The sequence below is a fragment of the Tasmannia lanceolata genome, unplaced genomic scaffold, assembly GCF_043159265.1.
Source record: "Tasmannia lanceolata isolate RefF3 unplaced genomic scaffold, GAP_Taslan_0.1 ptg000013l, whole genome shotgun sequence".
NCBI lineage: Eukaryota > Viridiplantae > Streptophyta > Magnoliopsida > Canellales > Winteraceae > Tasmannia > Tasmannia lanceolata.
Window position 1 is genome coordinate 32,539,684 of NW_027518690.1, and position 24,497 is coordinate 32,564,180.

At 36.2% G+C, this 24,497-nt stretch overlaps 1 protein-coding gene across 1 annotated transcript in view; it reads left to right on the top strand.

Annotated features, from left to right (window-relative positions):
- Window positions 1-23,738, top strand: part of LOC143890022 (PQ-loop repeat family protein / transmembrane family protein) — a 37,475-nt gene extending 13,737 nt beyond the window's left edge. The window contains exons 3-8 of the mRNA XM_077394527.1: window positions 6,793-6,882; window positions 7,001-7,125; window positions 13,968-14,010; window positions 17,034-17,151; window positions 17,242-17,291; window positions 23,355-23,738. Coding sequence (XP_077250642.1) covers window positions 6,793-6,882; window positions 7,001-7,125; window positions 13,968-14,010; window positions 17,034-17,151; window positions 17,242-17,291; window positions 23,355-23,501 — 573 coding nt within the window. The 3' untranslated portion in view covers window positions 23,502-23,738. The remainder of the gene's footprint in view (window positions 1-6,792; window positions 6,883-7,000; window positions 7,126-13,967; window positions 14,011-17,033; window positions 17,152-17,241; window positions 17,292-23,354) is intronic.
- The last annotated feature ends 759 nt before the right edge of the window (window positions 23,739-24,497 follow it).

The following is a 24,497-nucleotide window of genomic DNA, read 5'->3' on the forward strand; positions in this document are numbered from 1 at the left end:
ATTTCTTCTCTTCTCTCCCTAAATTCGTCTATTCTTCTCTTCTTCTTCTTCTTCTCCCTAAATTTGTCTCTTCTTCAAGTTATTTTCGTCTCTTCTTCCCCTATTCTTCTAATTCTATCTCATTTCGTCTATTTCTCTCATCTTTCCTCAATTTCTCTTCGCGGTCCTACATCACACGTATTACATGTCGATTGTCGAAGTCCATATGGCTGCATTCTGGTCGGATTCAAAAAGGGTTTAGTTCTTAACACAGGTCGATTAATCAAAACAGTCACATTCATATTCTGAAGGATTTATAAGGGTTCAAGTCTCACTAATAATTTCAAATATCTGGTGGTTCCTTTTGAGTTACAAATCTGCAAAATTTCTACTCATCGGTAAAATGAGGTGGTCAATTAAATAGTGAGACAAAGATCAGGATGAAATGGCTTTAATCTAGAGTCCAAATTCAAGAATACTGATAGCACTAAACTTTACAGATGTACAAATTTTTTCTCTTTGATGACCGATATACCCTTACACTAGAGGTTGGCGCGAAACTCTGTGTCAGATCCAGACTGAAATGGCATACACAATATTCAAATTCTAATCGATAGTCATGAAATTCTTTTTTTTTTTTTTTGAATTTACAGAAGTATCAAATATATCTTTTCAATTGGCAGATAGAGGTTGAGGTGAAACTTAAGGCCAAATTCAAATCACAATGGCACACACATAATATCGGATGGAATCAATACCAACTGAATTCGATTTCTCCAAATATAAAGGTAAATTTGATAAAATCTGTTCAGATGGTGATCTTTGATCCAATCAGATTCAAGAGGCTTCTTGGAAGGCAACAAAAACTCCACTAAATATGAGTGGAAGTGAAGAAACAAGCTACAAAATCTTAGATGTAGTGACGATTCATATTTTCTTCAAATTTGGTAACAAACAACCATCTCATGGCGAGGAGTGACTGGACAAAGCAGTTAAAATTTTATCAAAGAGGGATAATAGATGAAGAAAGTGTAAATTTTGGGAGTAGACTTCCTATCCTCATGCAGTTAAGTTCATGCAGTTAAGTTGATCGACATTTGTAACAAGCTAGTAATGTATGATATATACATTCCAGCTTGAGGAGGGGAGTGTTGGAAGGTCAAAGGTGTATATGTGCCTAAGGGCACTATGGTCTTTGTACGCTTTCTCTCTTTATATAATTACTCAAGTGAGGGGGGGCCATTCCCTAACTCACTCTTTCTCCATTCTCTTCTCTTCTCAACAGAACTTATCAGGTAACTCAGCTGTGGACTAATCATTATGTGCCATGTCAAATGGCACTACTTGCATATTGATTATCTAGTGGCCCACGTGCCATTCAAAGTTAAAGTTACCTATTTTGATGTTGTTAACTTACCAACTTCTCCAAAAGCTTAAGCTGTTGGAGAAAGGCGTTATTTATCTTTTATAGTTTAACACTCCCCCTATTTATCTTTTATACTTTAACACTCCCCCGCACGTGTGGCCCACTTGGCAAACACGTGGCACATGTGGTCCCACTTTGGGCCGACCATTGCATGTGGATTTTTGCTATTCGGGAGGTTTGAACTCGAGACCTTTGGCTCTGATACCATGTTAACTTACCAACTTCTCCAAAAGCTTAAGCTGTGGGAGAAAGGCGTTATTTATCTTTTATACTTTAACAGATGTCATCTTTAATATAGATGCAATGGAGAAGATTGGGAGTTGAAATGTGCTTCCACTAATTTTTGTTGACTCGTTAGAGATGACATTATCAAGGGAAGGGATCTCCAAATATAGAAGTTACACGAATTCACAAATTAGACTTGAGCGATGATATTTTATTTTCTCTTGAAATTTTTATTCAAGCATTTGTCCTTTTTTTCTTTAACTATTGCCAACAAATCACACTCATCAAATTCTGTCCAGACTTGTGCAATTGAGATCATCCACACTTATAAACTTATATATACCAGGATAACAGACACAGCCAAAAGCTTGCTGCTGGGAGTAGTCTCCAAGTGACTCAACCAACCCTTTCACCAATCACCCTCCTGGCCGTTAGAACCTGGAATGAACAATGGAGATATGTAGTAAGTTTAGTATCAGATAATAAATTAATAGGAAATTTCAAAGCATGCAGACTTGAGGATAATGAAAGAGACTTGGTAGGGCACAATACCATGATGAGTCACACTAGTAAGGGAGCTATCAACCAAAGTTACCGGAGGATGTCAAAAGAGCTAAATACATAAGACACCATCATATGATTAGATGCACCTGAGTCGATGATCCAGTGAATGAGTGTCTGAAATGTGAGAAAAGAAGCAATACCTGTATTTCCCAAGTAATTCTAACAAATTTTCTATTCACGTTTCAGAGTTGTGATTTGATTGACCACAATATACACACTTGCGGGTACAGCCAAAACCACCACTGCCACAACCACCATCACTGTGACCAACCATTGTAGCCAACGTGAACTCCATGCCAATAATCTGAGGGGAAGATGATTTGGACGAGAGTCCTATATGTTGGAGTTGAGGTTATTGATAACTCAGAGAGGGTAGTTCTTAAACTACCAAAATTTGTCCACGTATATAAATATAGTCTGGGCCAAGACCAGAGATGAATTTTTTTTTTGGTAGGTAAGATGGGATTGAACATCCAAGCTCACGGTTGAAGAACATAATCTTTTACAAATTGACCCAGAGGCTCAACCCCGAGACCGGAGATGAATTTTGTGGCCATGAACTTCTCAAGTTGATGCTTTAAGGTTGGTAGGTCATCGGTCAACGTTGTTATACATGGAGTTCTTCCTACACACCATGCAAGGTGTTGCAGTATTCACTGAGACTCTTGTCTCCTTGCTGAGACGAGGAATTCAAGTAGGCCAAGATTCTGGAGATATTAGATTCAAAAGAATATTCTCTCGAATAGACTCCCAAATGTCATTGGCAGTATTAAGAGCATGACATGAGCACTAACTTTTGGTTCCATAGAGTGCCACAACTGTGTATTAATTAACTTATTCTCTCGAAACCAATCTTCATACTTGTGGTCCTATTCGGGTAGACCAACTTAAGTTAAAAACTTCAATTTACAATGAGCACCCAAGGGTGGTTTTTTCTAAAAAAAACATAAAGATCTAAGAAGTGGAAGGCTAGATTTAGGTTTTTCAGATCTTTGTCTTCATCTTGAAAGCCAAGGAAGAAAAAATAAGAAAAGAATAAGCGGTCTCCAAGGAGAGAACAGAAGATCAGATCTAATGGAATAATCCAAAAGAAAAGATAGGTAATCCAAAAAGGGATAAGCAGTCTCCAGGGAGAAAACACAATATCATATCGAATAGATGAATCTGAAAGAGAAGATGAGAGTTATCCAATATCATGGATCCTACTGTGATTCCCTGTCTAGATTGTTAATCTACCTCATAAATGTAGAAAAGATAGTATGAAGATAAAATTGTACTCAAAAGAAAAGAAGAGGAGAATAGAGGAGAGAGAATTTGTAGCGTATGTCTTCCTACCCCATGACTTCAATATACATATATGTGTGTGTTCTAGTTAAAAAACATAACAAAATCCCCGTAGGGCCATCCAATGATGGTCACTGTCAAATTACACATTAAAGATGAGCTGTGTTTTCGTACTAGAAAAAGGAGTTAATGACATATAAGACCTAATGATTTTCCAATAAAAGAAAGAAATTTGTACAAAAACACTTTTTTGAACTCATCAGATCTTCAAAAATTCCAAAAAGGTGTATGATGGTGTCCTATCTCACACACCACCGTCCATGGCTGGCACCTGTAAAGAATCTCATAGAATCAACTCACAATCATAATTTCACTTTTTCAATACTTTTTCAAGTTCTCAAAGTCATTTTCGAATGAACGAAGATCAAACCGGATAAGTGTCTTATCGAACACCGTTTGATCAAAATGTCCGATCAAAAACCACCGACCATGGTTGACGCCGGCAAGGAATTGTTCTGACGCTGGCACTGGCGGCATGATTTCTCACTAACAGCTGCCACCAGCCTCTAATGACCTCCATAAAAAGTGGGTGTCCAACCGGACAGAGATGTTGTCCGATCAGTACTTTGTGCAAAAATACGTTCTTTTTCCAACGGCCACTATAAATAGGGACTAAGTCCCCCATTAAGGGACACATGATAAATACACAATATAGAGACAAGATACACACATGAGATATATGACAAAGACGGTATATAACAAACAGACAATATATAGGATGGAAAAACTCAAGAAAAGCCCATGAATGTCTAACTTTTTGGTGAATTCTACTCAAGGAGTGGAAGCCAAGGGAGTTAAAGGCACCGGTGGTCTACTGAGAAGTGGGAAACTCAACAGCCAACCACCGACACCTGTCCTGCAGGTAAAACACTCGTCTTCTTTTGAACAGTGTAATGTTACTTTACATTCTTGGAGTCTACTCCCTCGAGGCACGAGCCAAATGAGTGTATTGGACTACTAACCTTACATGAATTCGTAAGCTAACCTTGCTTATTACTGGAATTCTCACATTTAGTTGAAGATTTGGATGTCCGACCTTGAGACTCCAATAAGTCTCGAGCACCAAATCCAATCACTGTTCTCGCAAAGGATCTAAGGAGAACACTAGTATAATGGAGCAGATTTGCTGGTAAAATATTTCGTAATTTTTTCTCCACAATCTGTTTAGCCTTTCTTTTCAGAAGAGAATTATAAGAATGAGTTGGCACTGACCCCCTAGGACAACCTAGGAGGACTCCCTTTGGGATCTGAGAACCCTCACAATTCTTGCAAGCTGAAAAGTTCAATACTGGACCAGAGAAGTTGGGTCCGATCGGACGATCTACTCAGGAAGCTTGTCGAATGGACTCAACAAATCAACGACTGGCTATGAGTAGAATCCTATTAGACGATGCTGGTTGTCCTAACAGAATCTGCTACGTCCAATTAAAATATTAGGTGCACTCAATTCCCCTGATTCCATTTGCTTTGCTATTCTTCTAAAATCAAGGGAAGATTGCGAGTCGCAGGGCAGAAATGGATGAATAATGAGTAGAAACGTGCCCCTTCCCCCAAAGTAGAGATCAATCACACGATCAGGCTAGGGTGGTGCCTAAACATATGCATTTTAATCGAATCCCTTACCCCACAGAAGGTGATTCAGATCCAGATTCATAAGCAGAGTCATTTTTGGGTCCTAGAGCTCATAATCTCTAGGTGGCCACTCACTATCGAGAAGAGTACGGCCTCCTGATTCAACGTGAAGGCTATACCCTTCGAGATCCCAAAGAGGGCAACCCCGAGCTGATTCATTTCTTGTAAATTATGTAATGACTGGCTTCAAATCCAGAAGTACAGTTTCCATGAATTAACGAAAATTCTCTTTTGCGAGGTAAATTTGATCTTGATACTATTTTATTTGTGTTTTCATGCATAAATTTGTTGTGATACTTCACCTATGGTGGATAATTGCTAGTGCAAGTTTTTTTCTGCTGATAACTTGAAGACAGTTAAATTGGTTTATATTCCACCATAGGTTTTTGGCCAAGCAAGTAGGTTTGTTTCCACTGTGGTTTGAGTAGTTTCACTGCAGGATGGAGTTAGTTCATTGTAATTTTCTTTTGTTTACAATGGATGAACTTCTCTTCCTATGCAAAAGGAAAGCAGATTTGAGGAACAGGCATACTGAAACTGCATTTATGAGTTCAAAAATCTAGGGGAAACATGACTAGGAAATCATAAGAGATGATTTGAGGTAATGGAAGGGTGGAAATTGTGATAATGAACTTTTCAAATTTGAAGAAAGCAGCATCGTTGTCATGAAAGAATAAATTAGATTGACTTGGATGTGGGACATGGACTACTTTGCAACAATTAAGAAGAAGAAAACGACTAATGTGGAGATGAGAAATTGAAATATCGAGCCACAATCTCACCTTTGCCTATGGCTGGACTCCTTTTCCGAGTTGTCTTCTCTTGAGCATAAAAAACCCTAGAGGGTTTGAACCCTAGACAATGCCATGTTAGTTTGGACGCACACCGACGGTAGCTCAGTTGTGCAAGACTATACGAAGAGTATGAATGTTAACATGCTAAAGTCCTAATAATAAGATATTTATATGCACTTCACATGACTTATAACGCGAAGAGCTCGCATGGGTTACACTTAACATAAATAATTGCTAGTTATTAATCGATATGGAGACGTAATTGAATGTCCCAACCGTAATTGAAAGTCCAAAATAATTAGAATTAGCTAAAGATTTTTTATTTGTAAATTTGGCTGTGATGGTGATGATGATAGTGAATGAAACTTTGAAGTTGGATAGTAGAAATTGGTCATATATGTTTTTTGAAGTCAAGATTACAGGGACTTACAAAATGGCTCATATTTATTCTATTCCAAGTACTAAATTTATGTCCTAAGTAACTAGAATTAAGCTAGCCTTTGAGATATATCTTTGTGTTATTTCAATCCATGAGGTAGTTATGCTTACATTCAAGTAAACTTCCTTTACATTTATGATGATGAGCATGGTTTTAAATTTCGGCCGAAATCCGAAATTTCGGTTGGGACTGAAATCTGTTAATTTAGGATTTCGGGTTTGATTTCAGCCGAAATTTGGTCACTTCGCCCGAATTTAAAAATTTCGCCCGAAATGACCAAAAAAAAAAAGGGTTTCGGTCAAAATTTAAAACCATAATCATGAGTTGGACCAAATGTTGTGGACTTTCGAATCTGTTGTTATATATGTTGATTTCTTCTTCTACAACAGATGATTCCTGTAGCTGCAAATGATGTTGCCTTCTCGATACATGCTGTTCTATTGACAGCAATAACCTTGCTCCAGGTTCTCATCTATGATGTAAGTAATTCTATCCCTTGTGAAGTGCCATTGGTTTTCCTTCAAATGTTGACAATATGGTTTTTCTTAGACGAGAATGTGTGGAATCTTACCTACTTTATCTTTGTGTTCTATACAGCGTGGAAGCCAGAGGGTTTCAAAAACGTGTATGGCAATTACTTCCGTTGTATGGATTTCTGCCGCAGTTTGTCTGATTATAGCTTGGCCAAAACACTCTTGGCTTTGGCTCATATCTGTGTTCAAGTAAGTTACTTCTCCTGCTTAAAGCACTAATTCTTAGCTCTTTATGAGAAAACAGTTAGTGGCGGTGGTTTACTGCCATGAGGTTCGTTCAAAGGTTGAAAACGATCCTAGATTTGTTCATATGATTTCTAGCCAAGAAAATGTCTTCATTATTTTATGATTTTCATGAATACATATTTTGATAAGTATACGGCTATGTGTAACTTATTTTTTGTTTAGAAAAAGATACCATTTAAATATAGTTTATTTTTGCAACTTCCTGTCAGAACTAGTTTGAAACGTTACTTCTTGACACATGTTGTACAAGAAAACAGACCCTGCTACCCTTATGTGTACATTGGAAATAACACTCATACTACCTCTGCGAACTGCAATTTGTAGCATGACATTCTCTCAACTCAACTCAACTCAACAACTCAACTATATTTTCTCTCATCAACAATATTTTATTATTTAAGGTGTTGCCGTTTCTCTCTCCCCATCTCTCTTCTCTCCCTCCCTCTCTCTCCTTTTTCTCTCTATCCCTCTCCTCTCCCCTTCTCATCGATCTCCCTTTATACCTCTTTTATTATCCACTTTGAGTTTTTCATATCCTTGTTGAGTTTTTTGTTTTGTATTTGAAAATGCATAAAACAATCCCCAATATCACAAAGAATTGTCGACCCATTAACGCTTTATATTCCTTTTTTATGAAAAAAGCACCAATTTTTGTAATTAATTTTCTAATTACGTGTTGATTCTCATCTTATAACAAGGCCACATTGAGTTTCTCATACGTAGCTGAGGTTGTGATGTCTATTTGAAAAAATGTTTGAAAATGTCAAAAAATCCCAAAATCTGTTGGGGACCCTTTACGACTCTTTATATTCAATTTCTATGACAAAAACACAAATTTGTGTCGTTAATTTTCCAATTATGTGATGATTTTCATCTTATAACTAAGGTGTCGTTGAGTTTCTCATCTCATGGTTGAGGTTGTGTTGTCTATTTTAAATTGTTTGAAAATGTAAACAAATCTCCAAAAAATCCCAAAAATTGTTAGGGACCCTTGAGTCTTTATATTCCGTTTGTATGACAAAAAACCAACTTTGGTTATTACTTTTCTAATTATGTGATGATTTTCACCTTGGATACTCAGCCTCACCTTAGTTATAAGATGAGAATCATAACATATTCATAACTTAGTTTTCCAACTATGCTATAATTTTCATCCTATAAGTTATAACTAAGGTGAGGCTAAATATCCAAGGTGAAAATCATCACATAATTAGAAAAATAATAACCAAAATTAGAGTTTTTGTCATAGAAATGTAATCTAAAGAGTCTTAAAGGGTCCCATTTCCAAACAATTTTTGTGGGTTTTTTTTTGACATTTTCAAACATTTTTCAAATAGAAAATAGAAACTCGACTTGGAGATGAGAAATTTAACGGGACGTAAGTTATAAGATGAAAATCATACATAGTTGGAAAACTAATGACAAAACTTGGTGTTTTGTCCAAAATAAAAAATAAAAAAATGGTATATAATAGGTCTTAAAGAGGGCCCCAACAGTTTTTGGGATTTTGGGTCATTTTTGACATTTTCAAATATTTTTCTAATAGAAAACAAAAACTCAACTTCGAGATGAGAAACTTGACGTCACCTTAGTTATTAGACAAACATTTTTTTCAAATAGAAAACATTAACTCAACTTCGAGATGGGGAACTCAAACTCACCTTAGTTATAAGATGAAAATTATCACATAATTGGAAAAGTAATGACAAAAATTAGTATTATTGTAAAAGAAATGGAATATGAAGTCTTAGAGTGTTCCCAATAGTATTTGGGATTTTGGGTGACATTTTTTAACATATTTCAAATATAAAACAGAAAATCAACTTCAAGATGAGAAATTCAAACTCGCCTTAGTTATAAGCTTAAAATCATCACATAATTGGAAAACTAATCACAGAAATTGGTATTTTTTTTTCAAAAAATGGAATATAAAGTCTTGAAGTGCCCCCAATAATTTTAAACAAATGACAAAATTTAGCCATAAAGTGTTCCCAATAATGTTTAGGATCTGGGGGATTTTTTTTTAAATTTTCAAACATTTTTCAAATAGAAAACAAAAACACAACACCGAGATGTGAAACTCGACCTCACATTATTTATAAGATGAAAATCTTTACATAATTGAAAAATTAATGGCAAAGATATCTTTTTTTGTCATAGCAATGGAATATAAAAATTCTTAAAGGGTTCCCAACATTTTTTGGAATTTTGGGGATTTTTATGACATTTTCAAACATTTTTTAGATAGAAAACATAAACTCAACAACCTCACCTTAGCTATAAGATGAAACTCATCACATAATTGGAAAAAGAATGACAAAAATTGGTTTTTTATTAGAAAATAGAATATTAAGTGTCTTCAAGTGTCCCAAATAATTTTGAACCAGTGACATAAATTTGTGTTTTTGTCAAAAACAAAATGGAGTATAAAGACTCTTAAAGTGTCCCGAAAATTTTTGCGATATTCAGGGATTTTTTTGACATTCCCAAACATTTGTTGAATCTCCTTTTTCCCTTCTTTACATACAAGCTCAGCATAATTTTTGTGAGATCCAATACTTTTCCAAATAGAAGATGAGGCTCAACTCCGAGTTGAGAAACTCAACTCCGAGTTGAGAAACTCAACTCAACTTAGTTATAAGATGAAAATCTGGGGTTGGGCCTGGAGCTCAATGGTTGAGGTTTTGTATCTCAACCTCGAGGTCGTAGGTTCGTTCTCAGGTTACCAAAAAAAAGATGAAAATCTTTACGTAATTGAAAAACTAATAACAAAAAACTGTGTTCTCGTCATGGGAAATGGAATATAAAAAGTCTTAACGGGTCCCCCAACATTTTTTGATATTTTTGAGAAATTTCTTGATATTTTCAAACATTTTTCAAATAGAAAACAGAATCTCAACTATGAGATGAGAAACTCAACCTGACCATAGTTATAAGATGAAAATTATCACATAATTTGAATAATGTCAAAAATTGGTCTTCTTGTCATAGAAATGGAATATAAAGATTCTTAAAAGGTCCCTAACAATTTTGACGTTTTTGTGGATTTTTTTGGCCTTTTGAAACCAATTTCAAATAGAAAACAAAAACACTCAATGAGGAGATGAGAAATCACCTAGAATATGAAAAACATGACGTGAATAATAAAGAGTTGTAAAGAGAGATAGATGAGAGAGAGGATAGAGAGAAAAGGGGAAGAGATAGAGCGAAGAGACAAAGAGGGAGATAGAAAAGGCAATACCTAGGCCAGATTGACTAGATTATAATCCTAGTGTGGATTTCACCAGGATGTCGGAGGCAGATTGGTTCTGCTTGGCCTGTACCTACTAGAATTTCAAATGGCGACGTTGCTGTCGATGGTGTATGCAAAACCATCGTGATCTCCTGCAGGAGTTTCAGCCCCATACCATCAAAGGGGGTCAAGGAATCGAAGCAAGGAGGAGCTAATCTGGAGACCCGGAGATTGGAGTTGTTCATCCTGACATTATCTCAATTTCAGATGGAGGAACAAATGCAGGAGGTGCCACTTGGTTAGGTTGGAGGGAAACAGCTATGGTAAGCAAAAGAAAAACCCGGGTGGCTTGTTGGATAATGCTAGTAAAGAAGCTGACCAATGGCCTGATTCGGGGCAGATCTCCTCGCTAGTTGAAAGGGGTGTCTCATCCATAACCATCTTGGGTAAGGAGGTTGAAACGAGACTAGATACTCTTAAAAGTTGTCTCGTCGGGAGGAACCAGAATGCGTCTGGATCCCTTGATGACCTATGGCCGTGGGCGAAGAGATCCTGGAACATCCCCTCTCTTCCTTGTCCTTGTGAGTTATCAAGGAATGAAGTTTTGTTTATGTTCGAATCGGATGAGGAAGCTGACATGATCCTGGCCAAAGGATCGGAGGCGTGGGATAGTCATTTGACTTCTCTCTCCACCTGGAGCACAGAGTATGCCCAAAGTGTGGAGGCGCTTTGGGTTAACTTTTATGGCATCCCCCTTCATGTTTTGGTGCTATCGACAGTCGAAGCATTAGGTAATTGACTAGGTCGAGTTTTGGAAGTGAAAATGGAAGGGGACCATAATAGTTGTATGGCATTCGTTTCTGCTAAAATCCTTGCTCCGTGGTGGAGGCCACCTCCACCCCTCATTCAGATTCGAGTATTGGGTCAAAGATACGAGTTGCAATTCGGAACAATCAGAGATCGGAGCAGCTGCAGGCGGAGCAGGGGTCGCCGCTTTGTCTCTCAGCGGAAATTCAGGCTAAGGAGACCCAATGGGGCCCTCGAATTCAAATTTGAATCTTGCCAAGGCGCCAGGTCATATGCAGGGTACGGTGTCTACGTCCTTTCTGTCCCTCCCTCTAAATGAAGTCAGGGTCTCGGAAGTCTCAAACCTCCCTGGTTTAGTTTCTCCCCTTGCCACGCTATCAGAGCCTACTAAGAGAGAGCCCTATAGGAAGAGGCATCGTCATAAATTTCCTCCTAGGTTTGTCAGATCCCTGTGCCAAAAGATATCGCAGAGTAGATTTGTGAAGACAAGGGTAGATTTGTGAAGACAAGTGCTTCGTCCTCCTCTTGCCCTGCTTCTTCACGCTCATTGATTCTAGGCCAAAAGAGAAAACGGACGGTGGAACTATCAGAGATGGAGGTCTCCTTAAAACAGTTGAAAGAGATGGTATATATGGAGGAATTAGCCTCTAAACACTCGCCTACACATAGAGAAGTTATTAGGGACTTCTTAAAATGACAATGAAAGTTATTTAAAGAGGCTGCTAACAGGAGGCTGGAAGTGTTTTTCAGTCTGACCGGATTGCATAATGTGAAAGAATCTCACTCTCCCATGCACAAGCATCCTTTCTTTATCAAGGTGATGGAGGATGAAAAGACCTCAAGACGCCTTCGGTGGGAGGAAGATAAGAAGGTGGGGATCCAGAAGTGAGAGGCAATGATTACCAGGAAAAGTGCAATAAGAGAGAAAGATCCATCTAATGAGGAGCTCTCGACCTTGAGTCTTGACGAGGAAGTTTTCGCCTATGAGGTTGTGGGTCTCCTTCTATAATTAAAGAAGTGCTCATCTTCAGGGGAGTCTTTTCCAAAAGTTCTAATTTTGACTACTTCGGAGTTTGATGCATAGTGATTTTACAGAAACTCTGAGTTCTGGAGTAGTTGGCTCTGATGGAACAAAGATGGTTTTGTTTTTTGGTCTGTTGGCATCCTTCATGTCTGTAAATATGCAGGGGACCGCTGGTCCCTATCTTTTGTATTTTTCGACTTCATATATTAATATATATATGAACTTGTCGCTTTTCAAAAAAAAAAGGCAATACCTTAAATAATAAAAAAATATTGATATAAAATGTCAAGCTACAAATTGTTGTTTGCAGAGGCAGTACAAGTGTTATATCCAAAGTCTACAGAAGGTTAGTAGGGTCTTCTTGTACAATATGTGTCAGGAAGTAAAGTCTCAAACTGGGTCTAATAGGAAGTTGCAAAAAAAAACTATATTTAAATGGTATTTTTTCTTTTGTTTATTTGTAGATGAAAATTATTATAAATCTTTTTCTTATATCTTTTTTTGCCTATAAGTGGAGACATAAACACATCAGTGAAGACCATAAGTCAGTCATTTGGTGTTTATAACTGTTGGAAGGAATTGAATAGATCTTAGAAGTATTTTCCCCTCTATTATCATTCAAGGATTGAACATGACATGTGCTATGAGATTGTTTTTTATGCCTTCAGCGTCTTTTTGTTGGTCATAAGAGTGATCCAGTGGTAGATCTCCATCGAACATATACCAGGAGTCATTCATAAATACTTCAACGAAGCCATATGGAAGAAAAGCTAAAATTCGGATTTCATACCATTTTATAATGGTTTCCATTGCAAATGGTTTTTCATTTTTCAACCATTGGCACCAAAAACATTTATCCAGAGCAGTCTATGGTGGAAACCTGGTTCCTTCAAATTGATGCAAGAGCTTTTAGGAGGCATAAGTTTCACCCGAATATCCATTTTTGCATTATATAACTTTCTTTTGAGAATCTCTTCAAGATCTATGGCTACTATGGACATTTTGCAAGATTTAGCTGTTGTAGTCCTCAAATGTGAGTAAAAGTTAAATGACGAAAATAATGATAAATTTTAAATGTAATACTGATAAATTTTAAATGGTGATTTTGGTAGAGGACCCAATAATGATCTAATTAGTTCAAAGTTTCAGGGTTCTAGTCATTTTGAATTTTTCAGGAATTATGATGAATTTATTTTTTTAGTTTTTTAGAGTTTTCTATATAGGTTCTGGATTGTTTCTGATATAGAGAATTAGTTTCTATCTTTAGTAAGTTACTCTATTTAAGTTAGCTTTGTTTAGTCTATAATTTTCGGCAAGTTGTTTAGGCTGAAAAACTAATTAAAATTTAATACTCACACTAGAATAGGAATTTGTTTAGTATTTCTTGTATGTGTAAAATTCGGCATGAAAGCATTATCTATTTTATCTCACTTTGTGAAAATTCAGAATTCGGAAGTTTATTTGTGTGGATTAGTCTCTAGAGTCTAGAGAACAATCTTGTGCAGTTCTTTTAATCAAATCTTCTCTGTTTTCTTCATGTTTCTCTGATATCTTTTATACTCTTATATGGCGTACATCAATTGTTAGGATCTTTTTTATGGTCCTTTCTCTTCTTTTTGCAAGTTATTGATTTTTTTTTTCAGATTACACAGTGTGATTCATTTTATAACTGAATATTTTATGAGATTGAATTAACTTTTAACAATGGCATGCTTGTTGCAGCTCAATACAGGTCTTCATGACAGCCATCAAATACATTCCCCAGGTTAGGGTTACTGACATTTCCTACAGATCAATTTCCAAACGTCGCGCAGCTCATGGAAGTTTTCAATTTATTAAATATTTCTCACATTGGTACATAGTTTATCACCATGTGCATTTGATCTTTATAAAGTGCACAATACTCTCATAATTTACTCGTGCTTTCCGTTCAAAGGGATAATCTTCTTTCAAGATATTTTACAGTGGTTTATATGGGAAAGTGGAAAAGGTGAAGGCCTGTGACACTTGGCAGGGATGTATGGAACTGAGATTATGTTATTATGTCTGAACAGGGACTCCTCCCCTTGGCAGGGTTTTATGGAATTGCAATTATGTCTGAACAGGGTGCTCATTTATAGGTAGGCTGGAAATTTTATTCTATAGTTTATGACAACTTTCCTGCAAAGTGCAATGAATTCTGCTAAAAGTATTTGGCCATAATGACAACTCTGGTAGTGAGGGACCCTACTGATTGTGGCTGATGGAAATACAATTTATAAGGAAATGATACAAACCACAAACTTTGAAATCAGGAGTTTCATCAAAAGGAAATCACAAGAATCCGGGCGAAATGATATATCCTTGAGGATCCAAGATCCTAAGAGATTCCAAATGATTTCTTATGTATGAAAGGCTTGAAAATATAAACAAATATTATGATGACAGAATTCGCTGAGCACTTCCAACTATGTGTGAGTTATCTTTTGCTGCATCGCAGAAACAGTTTTCCTGATATATATAAAGAGAGAGAGAGAGAGAGAGAGAGAGAATTTATATGATGCCCGACCGTCAAAATAGCAAGGGCTAGGTGGCAAACCACCTAGCCCTTGTAAATTACCCGGTCGGCCATCATATAAAAACTCATATATATATATATATATATATATATATATATATATATATCAGGAAATGAAGTATGTGTAGCTATCCATCCACCTCCCCGACACCGGTTGTTGAGACTGCTATCCGGAAATAGCCTCATCTTATTCCGAAATCGGAGTTGGCGAGAGATTAGTACTTGATGAGTGGATGTCATCTCCTACTGCTGATTGAACGCTTCCCCGCCCCACCTGAACCGGCGACAGAAACGGACTAAGACTAAGCAAGATCCTTCCCTCCGGATGGGTAGGCGATCAATAGCCAGTGAAAGACATCTCCTGCTGAGCAAGGAGTTTTCATCCCCGCCATCCGCTCCTCGATCCGATGCCACCAATCTGCTTCTTTCTCCCCCGCCTTTCCCCTTACTAAAAAAGGTGGGTGAAGTGCTTTTTGAATCTAGAGATAAGAGATTGTTCGATGCCAGGAAACGACCCTGGAATGCCAACTTCCAAGAAGTGATGAATGATGCGATTATCACAGTTCGAAGGGTTAGGATGCCGTCCATTTTTTACCTCCACAGTTCGAAGGGTTAGGATGATCCTAAGGAGCTGATTTTTTTGGCACACCCTATCTATGTCAGGGCCTATCAAATGAATGCTTTGGATCATCCAAACAGTGTGGGCCCACTGTGTTTGTTGGCGACTTAGAAGATAAGTTATCTACTCGATCAAGTAGATACACCTCTCTCTCTCTCTCTCACACACACACACACACACACACACACACACACACATACACACACACACACACACACACACATATACCTTTACAATTATAAGTGATTTGACCAAAATACTCCAACACAATATAACATATTCTAGCACTCCCTTTAAAGGTGGAGAAAATATATCTTATAATCCCAGCTTGGAATACTTAAGGGCATGTCAACATGTCCCTGACTCGAATACTTAAGGGCAGCGCAAGTAAGTTATCTGCGCTGCAGAGCAGAAACAGTTTTCCTATATATATATAGCAGAAGAGAAAAGAAGAGAATTTTTTGAAAATTCTATGAGAATTACGCATCACTTTTTTTTATTTTTTTTTAACAAATGCACCCATTCAACTCACATATTTTCAATCCTACCCCTTCCTTTATGCTTTTTAACAAAGGCACCCATTAAAGCCACATAATTTTAATCTTACCCGCCTCCTTTAAGGTTTTTTAATAAAAAATCTATAGGGTGATCTTAACCATCCGATTTAAGAGGCATTATGGAAACCTCTATAGATTGGAGGGCTAGGATCAGCCTATGGAAATGATTTTTGGGGCACAACCTATTTATGTTGTGTTCCATCAAATGGACAGTTTGGATCAACCTATGACGTGGTCCCGTACAGTTCTTTGTCGGCCCGTGCATCGCACGGGTTTTTTTACTAGTATATATATATAGGTTCACATGAGAGAGTTGAATAATTTCTCTTCTCCTCACAATTCCCATTTCTTTTCTCTTTAGCTTTTCTATGATGAAACCGATTTTCTATAATCTAACCCTAAACTCCAACACTTTACGACACGTCATGAAGAATGGAGGTTAACTATACGTGATTAGTTGATGGACGGTGATAGTCAAATTGGGGCTGCTGGTATCAATCAGTTACCAAGACAAGATTTTGCACTAGTGGTATGGGATTATGTACTTGGTGAGAATTTTGTACAAGTGTGCCGCCTATCCTGCTAGGCGACACACTTGTATTCGTGAAATATATACAGAACCTCAGGTTTCCATTTGATAATGATATTACCTTTCCCAAAATTCATTAAACCAGACAAGTTTTCGGAATGGTAATTTGGTTACTCAACAAACCAGTAGTAATGAGATTCTAACTCATGCAAAATGAAGGCACTGCTGTACAGTAATATTTTTCATGTCCTTAAAGGCTAAGATCCATATTATGACTTTCAGGATCATTAGTTACCAGGGTTTCTAAGCAGTTCACAAATGCTTTATTAAGCATTTCATATAAATGAAATCGACCCATTTACCTAAACTCATTTTCTCTTCTTCAATGTAATATATGATACTTGATTGAAACCCAATATATTAGCTGTTCTATAAGTTTTCTTTTTAATAAGTCTTCTACTCTACTTAACTCCAAGACTACTCTTGCGTACTACTAACATTTATGAACATTACCAACTTCTTCTAGGTCTGCATGAACTTTCAGAGGAAAAGCACTGAAGGATGGAGCATTGGCAACATTTTACTTGATTTACTTGGAGGCTTGACAAACTTTGCACAGTTGGGTGTACAGTCCGTAGACCAGGGTGTGTAACCTTTCTGTTCATACCGACTTGTCCACTTTTGATCTGATTCTTTTGTTTTTAAAGGCCTCATGTTGCCCTTGTTTTATGCAGGTTCATTTGTAAATTTTTATGGCAATATTGGGAAGACTCTGCTTTCCTTGGTACGTAATGCCACTTTATTTTACAATTAATCTGCAAAAACAAAATTACTCATTTCAGTGGCTCGTGTCATCGAGTGTTGATCATGTCATTAATTTTCATGTCCTAGTCTTTTTTCCTTTTCTATCAGATGCATATCTTCTTCTTCTTCTTTTGAATGGTGTCTTTTTAGATGTCAATGAGCCCATGTCGTAGGTTAATAGACCGAAATTTTACTTGTAATCTATCCGGATTGTTCTTTTAAATATCTCTTAGTTGTTTTTCTGAATGGTAACACTATGGGGATTAAGTAATTGATCGGGACCATCTTCACAAGAATTGAGGAGTTAAATAGGATGTTTGGACCATCATTAGTAAGTACATATTGATGACTATTTATTATTATTTGTAACTATGTATTTGATTTACCTTTACCGAAACATAACTTTGCCAAAAGTAAAGAAAGACAGGATCGGTCGTGTTATGGGAAGATCCAAAAAAATGTGTCACAAGTTCTGCATTTTTTTCCCGGGGGGGGGGGTGGTTAGTTAAAGTTGAAGTTACTAGTAATATGTCATCATTTACCAAAAGTGCAGTAATTCATGTATAGGATAATGAAGCATAAATTTAGGTGTCAGTGGGCTCATGCCAGACCCAAATTTTACTTGTAAGGTTGTTCTTTTAAATATCTCTTAAACCTTTTTTTATCAGTAACGCTCTCCGGGGATTAAGAATTTGATGATGACTATCCTTCACAAGAATAGGAGTCAAATAGGATGATGGGATCACCATCAATGTTAAAATGTCGTTTTTATTTTAGTCGTAGTGATTAAATTGAATCATTTGTGTTATTTTGGGTCTAGAAGGGTAGTTTTTCCACTTGGCCACTTAAGTCCTTAAAGTGATTTACGAACTAAAGATAGGGGCCATCTAATTCTTATTATTTGTTTTAAGTGGGAGCATCTTTAAGTCATTAGCAAGGGTATTTGTGTAATTGTGTCTTTTGTTTATATTTACTCAAGTTAGTGAAATCGTGTAAAGGATGGAGCCCATTCAAAAAACCTTGGGACACTTTAAAAGAAGGGAGAAAGTTAAGTCGTAGGGGAGACTTGGGTTTTCTTATTTTTATAAGTTTTAGTCGGAAGCCTCTAGAAATTAGGGTTTTATGTCTAGGGTTTTCTTAAGTGAGTTTTAAGAAGTTTCTAGAGTTTCTTTTAAGTCCTACATATGTGGGCATCAGGTCGCTTGAATAATTCTTCTTTACTTAGATCTTGGATTGATTTCTCGATCGTTGTGGGTGTGACACCTTCAATACATGTGGTGAGAGGCCTTGGGGTTCTATCTTTCTTCCTCTTCCTCATCTCTTGAGATAATGTCTACATTTTTCTCTACTTATTGCCAGCAACTTGAAATACCGTATGTAACTATGTTTTTATATTCAAGTGATCAAATCTAATCTTGGATCCCATGGTCAGATTGATTAATCTCAACCATTGGATGCTGTGAACTTTTCTATTTTTGTTGAATTTGAATTGTAAAATTTATGTGGATACCTAGGTTTTACTGTCATCATTGTGAGTAGTATTTTGAACTTGGATCTTAAATCTAATAATTAGATTGATTTAATCTCAACCATCAGCTTTAGTGATTGATTTGATCTCAAGATCCAATAGTCATATTTGAGTAATTTTAGTGGTCATCATTGCGATTTTATTTTGGATCATTGTGGCTAACCTAGATGTAATCTTTAACTGTTAGATTTGGTTCGAATTTTAGAAAGTTTGTTCAATTTCTAAATCAACTAGATTAGAGTAAATTTTACGTAGCCAATTGTTAAGAGGATACCTTTCTCCTAATTATCCTTTATTTTTTAGTATGAGAGCTTCAAGAACTAGTATTAGATTATTCTACAAGAACTAGGTTCCCTTCCCTATTGGTTACACACAAGGGTTCAGGTTTCAGTTTCGGTAGGTGTTTCATTCACCACGGAAATGAAAACATGTCGGTTTTGGTTGAAAATTTCGATGAAAATCCTGCAAAATCACGAAAACTTATGCAAAGGATAAAAAATTTAAGATGAACATCAGGAAATGCTAGAATGAGCACACTTACACACTTTGAAACTATCATATAAGCAAGAGAACCATCCATAATGGTTTAACAACATCAAACACCTAGAGACATGCGTTGTTGCACATGTCTGGAAAAATAAGGTTCATTCTAAACTCAAAAGTTATACAACAACGTAAATGTAAGAAATAGGCATAGAAATCTGTTAGAGTAAAGTCTCCTATATTAGAGTGATTTTTACGTAGCTGAAATTTAAGAGGATATCTCTCCTAATTCTGCATTTTTTTTTGTATCAGAGCTACAATAACTAGTATTGGATATTATTATACAAGAACTTGATTCATTTCCCTATTGATCGTACATCTTAAATACAAAGAATAAACAATGGGGAAGTGCTTGAGAAAGGAACATCTACCGCTAAGGGAAATGAGGAAAGGGAAAATTAACCAGTAATTTTTGCACTGTTCTCCATCGTAGGGATGGGAGTGTAGTCAAAATCCTCGTCAATGATGCGTGACTAATTTTTCATACCATTTGTTTGTAATCCTTTAGTGAGAACATATCCAATATTGCCATTGATAATTACACTGAAGGCAAAGGAAAGAAAGGAATGCAAGCATTCTATTCTTTCTATTTCATATTTATTATGCTTTTCTACTTTTTTGATAAGCAACCAAAATCAATTTTTTTCTTATTTTATATTCACCAAATGAAAAGATACATCTTTTACAAGTGTGTAAGTACAATCATATTTCAAATCAGCTTCTTGATGGCTATGATTGAAGCATGCTACCAAAGAAGCACACAAATCTTGAATCTCCTCTAACATTCCCCTATCCCACAAGAACTTACCCTCATGGCTTACACATTTGAGATGGTCACAATTCCACTATAGGAGGACTAGACAAAGAGTGAATATATGCATGGATCCATCAAAAAATACACATTATTTTTCTTTGCTTAGATTTTTAAAACCTATAGGAGTCACCTTCCATTGAATTTTCTTTTCATCATGTTCATTGTGGGGCAAATGCCGAAGCAGATATCTTGTGAAAGGATTAGAAAGACCAGGCCTTTTTATCTGTAACCATGGTTTCAAATTTTGGCCAAAACATTTCGTTTCGACCAAAATATTTCGATTTCTACTGCTACCGAAATTTAAAGCCTTGTCTAATTCCACTTCAGTTGAATCATTGATCATGTTTGCCCAAAAATTGCTACTCTAGTATTCATTCACAATCTCTAATAATAACAACGCCTCCCATCCCCAAAGGCTAGGATTTCACCAAAAGTAGGAAGTATTGCATGAGACCTGAACAATCACAAAAATACTTTAGTGGATAAAAAAAACTAGGATGGGATAAGAGGGCAGATTTTTTATATTAACATAATCCAAGTTGGGTAACATCCAAAATCCACACCATTCAAAAAAAAAACATCCAAAACTCAATAGGTAATATTTGTAACTATTCTCATTAAAAGTACTTCAAGACTTCATATATATTGGCCTTAGATTAACCAATACAAATCCTAGTTTCTACTTAAATATGCTCAAAATGAAATCGACAACGTACTTTAATATTGCTAACCAAAAAAACGGAAAAAATCAACTTCTAAAAGTACTACTTGCTAAATTTCAATTAAGTGCTCCTATTACAGGTTTACTAATTCCACGCCAAAAATATCACTTTCTCAACTTAGAAGCTTCCCAAACCAAGGTTTCATGTTGCAGTTTCGGTATGTGTTTCGGTCATCATGGAGGCAGAAACATGTCAGTTTTGGGTGAAATTTTTGGTGGAATCTTGTAAAGTCATAGAAACATATGGAAACATATGTGAATGATGGACATTTAAGATTAAACTTTAGTAAGTGCTAGCAAAAGCAAAAATACACACTAAAAACCATCACATAAACGGAAAAAAAAAAACCACTCATAATGGTCAAGCAACATCGAACACCTAGTTACATGCTTTTTCACATGTGCTTGATAATTCAATGTAGACTATTTTCATATGTAATTTATACAGATTTTCATACATAATAGATACATCACATTTCATATGTAGTTCATATAAATATAATTATGTAACACATACTAGTATTTTTGTTTTAGCATGTGTTTCAGTTTCAGTGTGCATTTCAGTTGGGTTGGAACCAAAAAACATTTTGTTCATTTCTCGTGTCCGTATCCTTGTCACTATTTGGGTAAGAATTTATTTTAAAGCAAAAACATTTTTGTGTTGCGGCCTTTGATACCCGGATACAGATACGGACAAGGGAACAGAAATACTGATCGACATTTTTCAAATTTTAGGACACGGAGAGAGATACGTGTATCCCATACAATGAGATAAGATACACGACATGTATAAATAACATATCAGAAAACATAACTAGATTTAGCTTTGAATATAGAACTCTGGATTTGCTAGGGACCATCGCAACAGGCCTTTCACTGGCCGGCTGTTGCGTGAGAGAGCAACCACCTCAGCTCAGATTTTGTCTTATTCATTTAATTCAGCTGAGTTGGCTGCTCTCTCATGCAACAGCCAGCCCGCGAAATGCCTTCTGCGATGATCCCTAGCAAATCCCGTAGAACTAATAGTAAATTTTAGATTGTATCTATAAGACTCATTTTCAAAATTATAATTGCAATTATGTGACACTAGCAAATAAAAAACATTGTAGTTAATTCCAAGAGAGTGACATATGCTTCAAACATTATAGTTATTTTTATCAACCAAAAGATCAATGAAGCATCCGAGTACAAGGATTGGTATCGTAATGTCTCGGACAAGGTACGTTGGGACTATTCAAGTATCCATGTATCATAGTGATGTAGGCCAGGGAAGAGAAATAGAAGAAGAAGAGAAGAAGAAGAAAAGGAGAAGAAGAATAGAGGAGAAAAAGGGCAAGGAGGAGGAGGAAGAAGAATAGATATTAGGGGAGAAAAGAAGAGTGTGGATGGGAGAATCTGTATTCACTTCAATTAATCATCAAAACTAATAATCCCTAATACATGAGGGCTTATATAGCCAATTGAAATAAAATTTCATGGAAAATAAATAAATTCCCTAATTCTAAATAACATGGAAAATAAAAACCCTAAAACTAAATACCATGTAACTAAAAATCCTAGAAACTAAATAACATGGAAATAAATTTCTAAAAGTCCTAACGGGCAAATATGCATCTTATCGGCACTTAGGTTGTGATTCATTTAAGTTGATGTGTTATTTTTTTTTTAGTCAAACCATATTGACCAAAAACACTGTTTACCATCGCAAGTACTTAAGTTTACCAGTTCCTGGTCCCGACTTCCATTTCGCAAATCTAGTTATTACTAGAGTAAATGTTGCAAAGTGAGATGTTTCCCCACATCTGTTTCTTCAATTGTTTCTCCAACTCTGTCTGGAAACTTAGAACAAATTATTGAAATACTGAACAATTTGTGAGTATTGATAACAAGGTGGGTCCTGCTGTTGTTGCCGATATGTTGGGTAAATAGTCAATTTTCTTTTCCAGTGAGCATGATTTCTATGTCTCAATTGACTTGGATGAAATAAATCTTGAAGAAATAGCTTCTAAAATTTTGACGGTTGGCATGCCGTCAATCTTGTGCTAGCTGAAATGCTTCTTGTAGCGTGAGTCACAAATATCATTCTTGGGAATTTCCTCGAGATATTATTTTTTTTAAAAAAATTTCAGGTTTATATTGGGGAAAACCTGAAAATTACTTTAAAATGTATAAATTAAGAAAATAAAATAAAATAAAAAATATCGTAAAAAATGGTGATATTATCACGTCAAATATCGCTATATTTTTAAATTCTCAGGATTTTTTTTTGGGATTTTATCGTTTAATCAAGGTGTCATGATAAAATCGCTATATTTTGAAAATATTGGAGATATTTGTGACAGTTCTCGCACGTGGACAGAGGATGAATGCTTCAGTAACAGATATTGAATTATCACTCTTTGTGCTCTTTGGGTCTGAAATTGGAATTGTTTTGCAGGAAGTGGTGTTCTTTGACCTCCTTTTTATGTTCCAGCACTATGTTCTGTATCGCCCCAAAAAGGAAAAACTTGGTTCCACAATCGATAAAGAGCATACATCACCACTTCTGGAGTCGGCGGATTCCTCCCAATCGACAAATGTTTAAGGGCACTTCTGGATTTGTATATGTGGTAAACAATCTGGGAGTTCTTCATATCTCAACTGACATCTTATTCTTGTTCAAAAATAAAAAAGAATCAGAAATCACTTGAGTAAATGTAGCAAACAACTTTAATGTTTAATTTGCGTATTTTTGTTACTAGTTTTATTTTTCTGTATAGCATGGGTAAATTCCTACAATGGGTTGAGTTTCTGAAAGACTATAAATGTCATTTTCCATTGATACTGTGGGATGATGGGAACAATGTGTTTGAAGTGATTAGGATTTAGGAATAACAGGTTTTTTAGAGGAGAATTTTAACATACTCCTGAAGAGTACCAAGTTTAATACTGAGGCCATGTTTCACAGCCATGAATTTTTTTTCCATGGAATATTAGGTTATCAAGTGGTGGGAGAGGTGGAATGAGGATGGGAGATGGAGAGAATTGAGAGGTCATGACTGAGAATTTGAAATTAGTTTTTCTTTTCCTTAAATTTAATCGACTTTGCAGCATCTCCTCACAATTCTCTCCCTATATCTCTCAACACGTGGTAAGCTAATATTTCATGAAAAAAAAAATGGGCAGTGATAAATCGACCCCCAAATATCTTAAATAGGCCCCTTATGTGTCTCTCTTCTGGGTTAGAGAGAGAGAGGGGAGAGAAAGACACATAGGGGTCGATTTAAGATATATGGGGGTCGATTTCTAACTCCCCCAAAAAAAAAAAACCATGTTTGCCAAACATGGCCTAACTATATGAAACTTGTCGTGTAGATTGGGACAGTCTAAACTGTAGGCCTCGACAATGATTTTTTATAGGCAAAAATAGCATTGAACAATAGCATTACCATTCCCTTCAAAAGTGGGTGAAGAAACCTCCACAAAAAATCTTTGGGGTTTAAGATCCTCCGATGAACCCCCTTTTTGAGGGGCCGACATATCAACGGCTGGAACAAAAAAAACGAACGGAATGGGCCCCACTATACTTTTTTGGGCTACA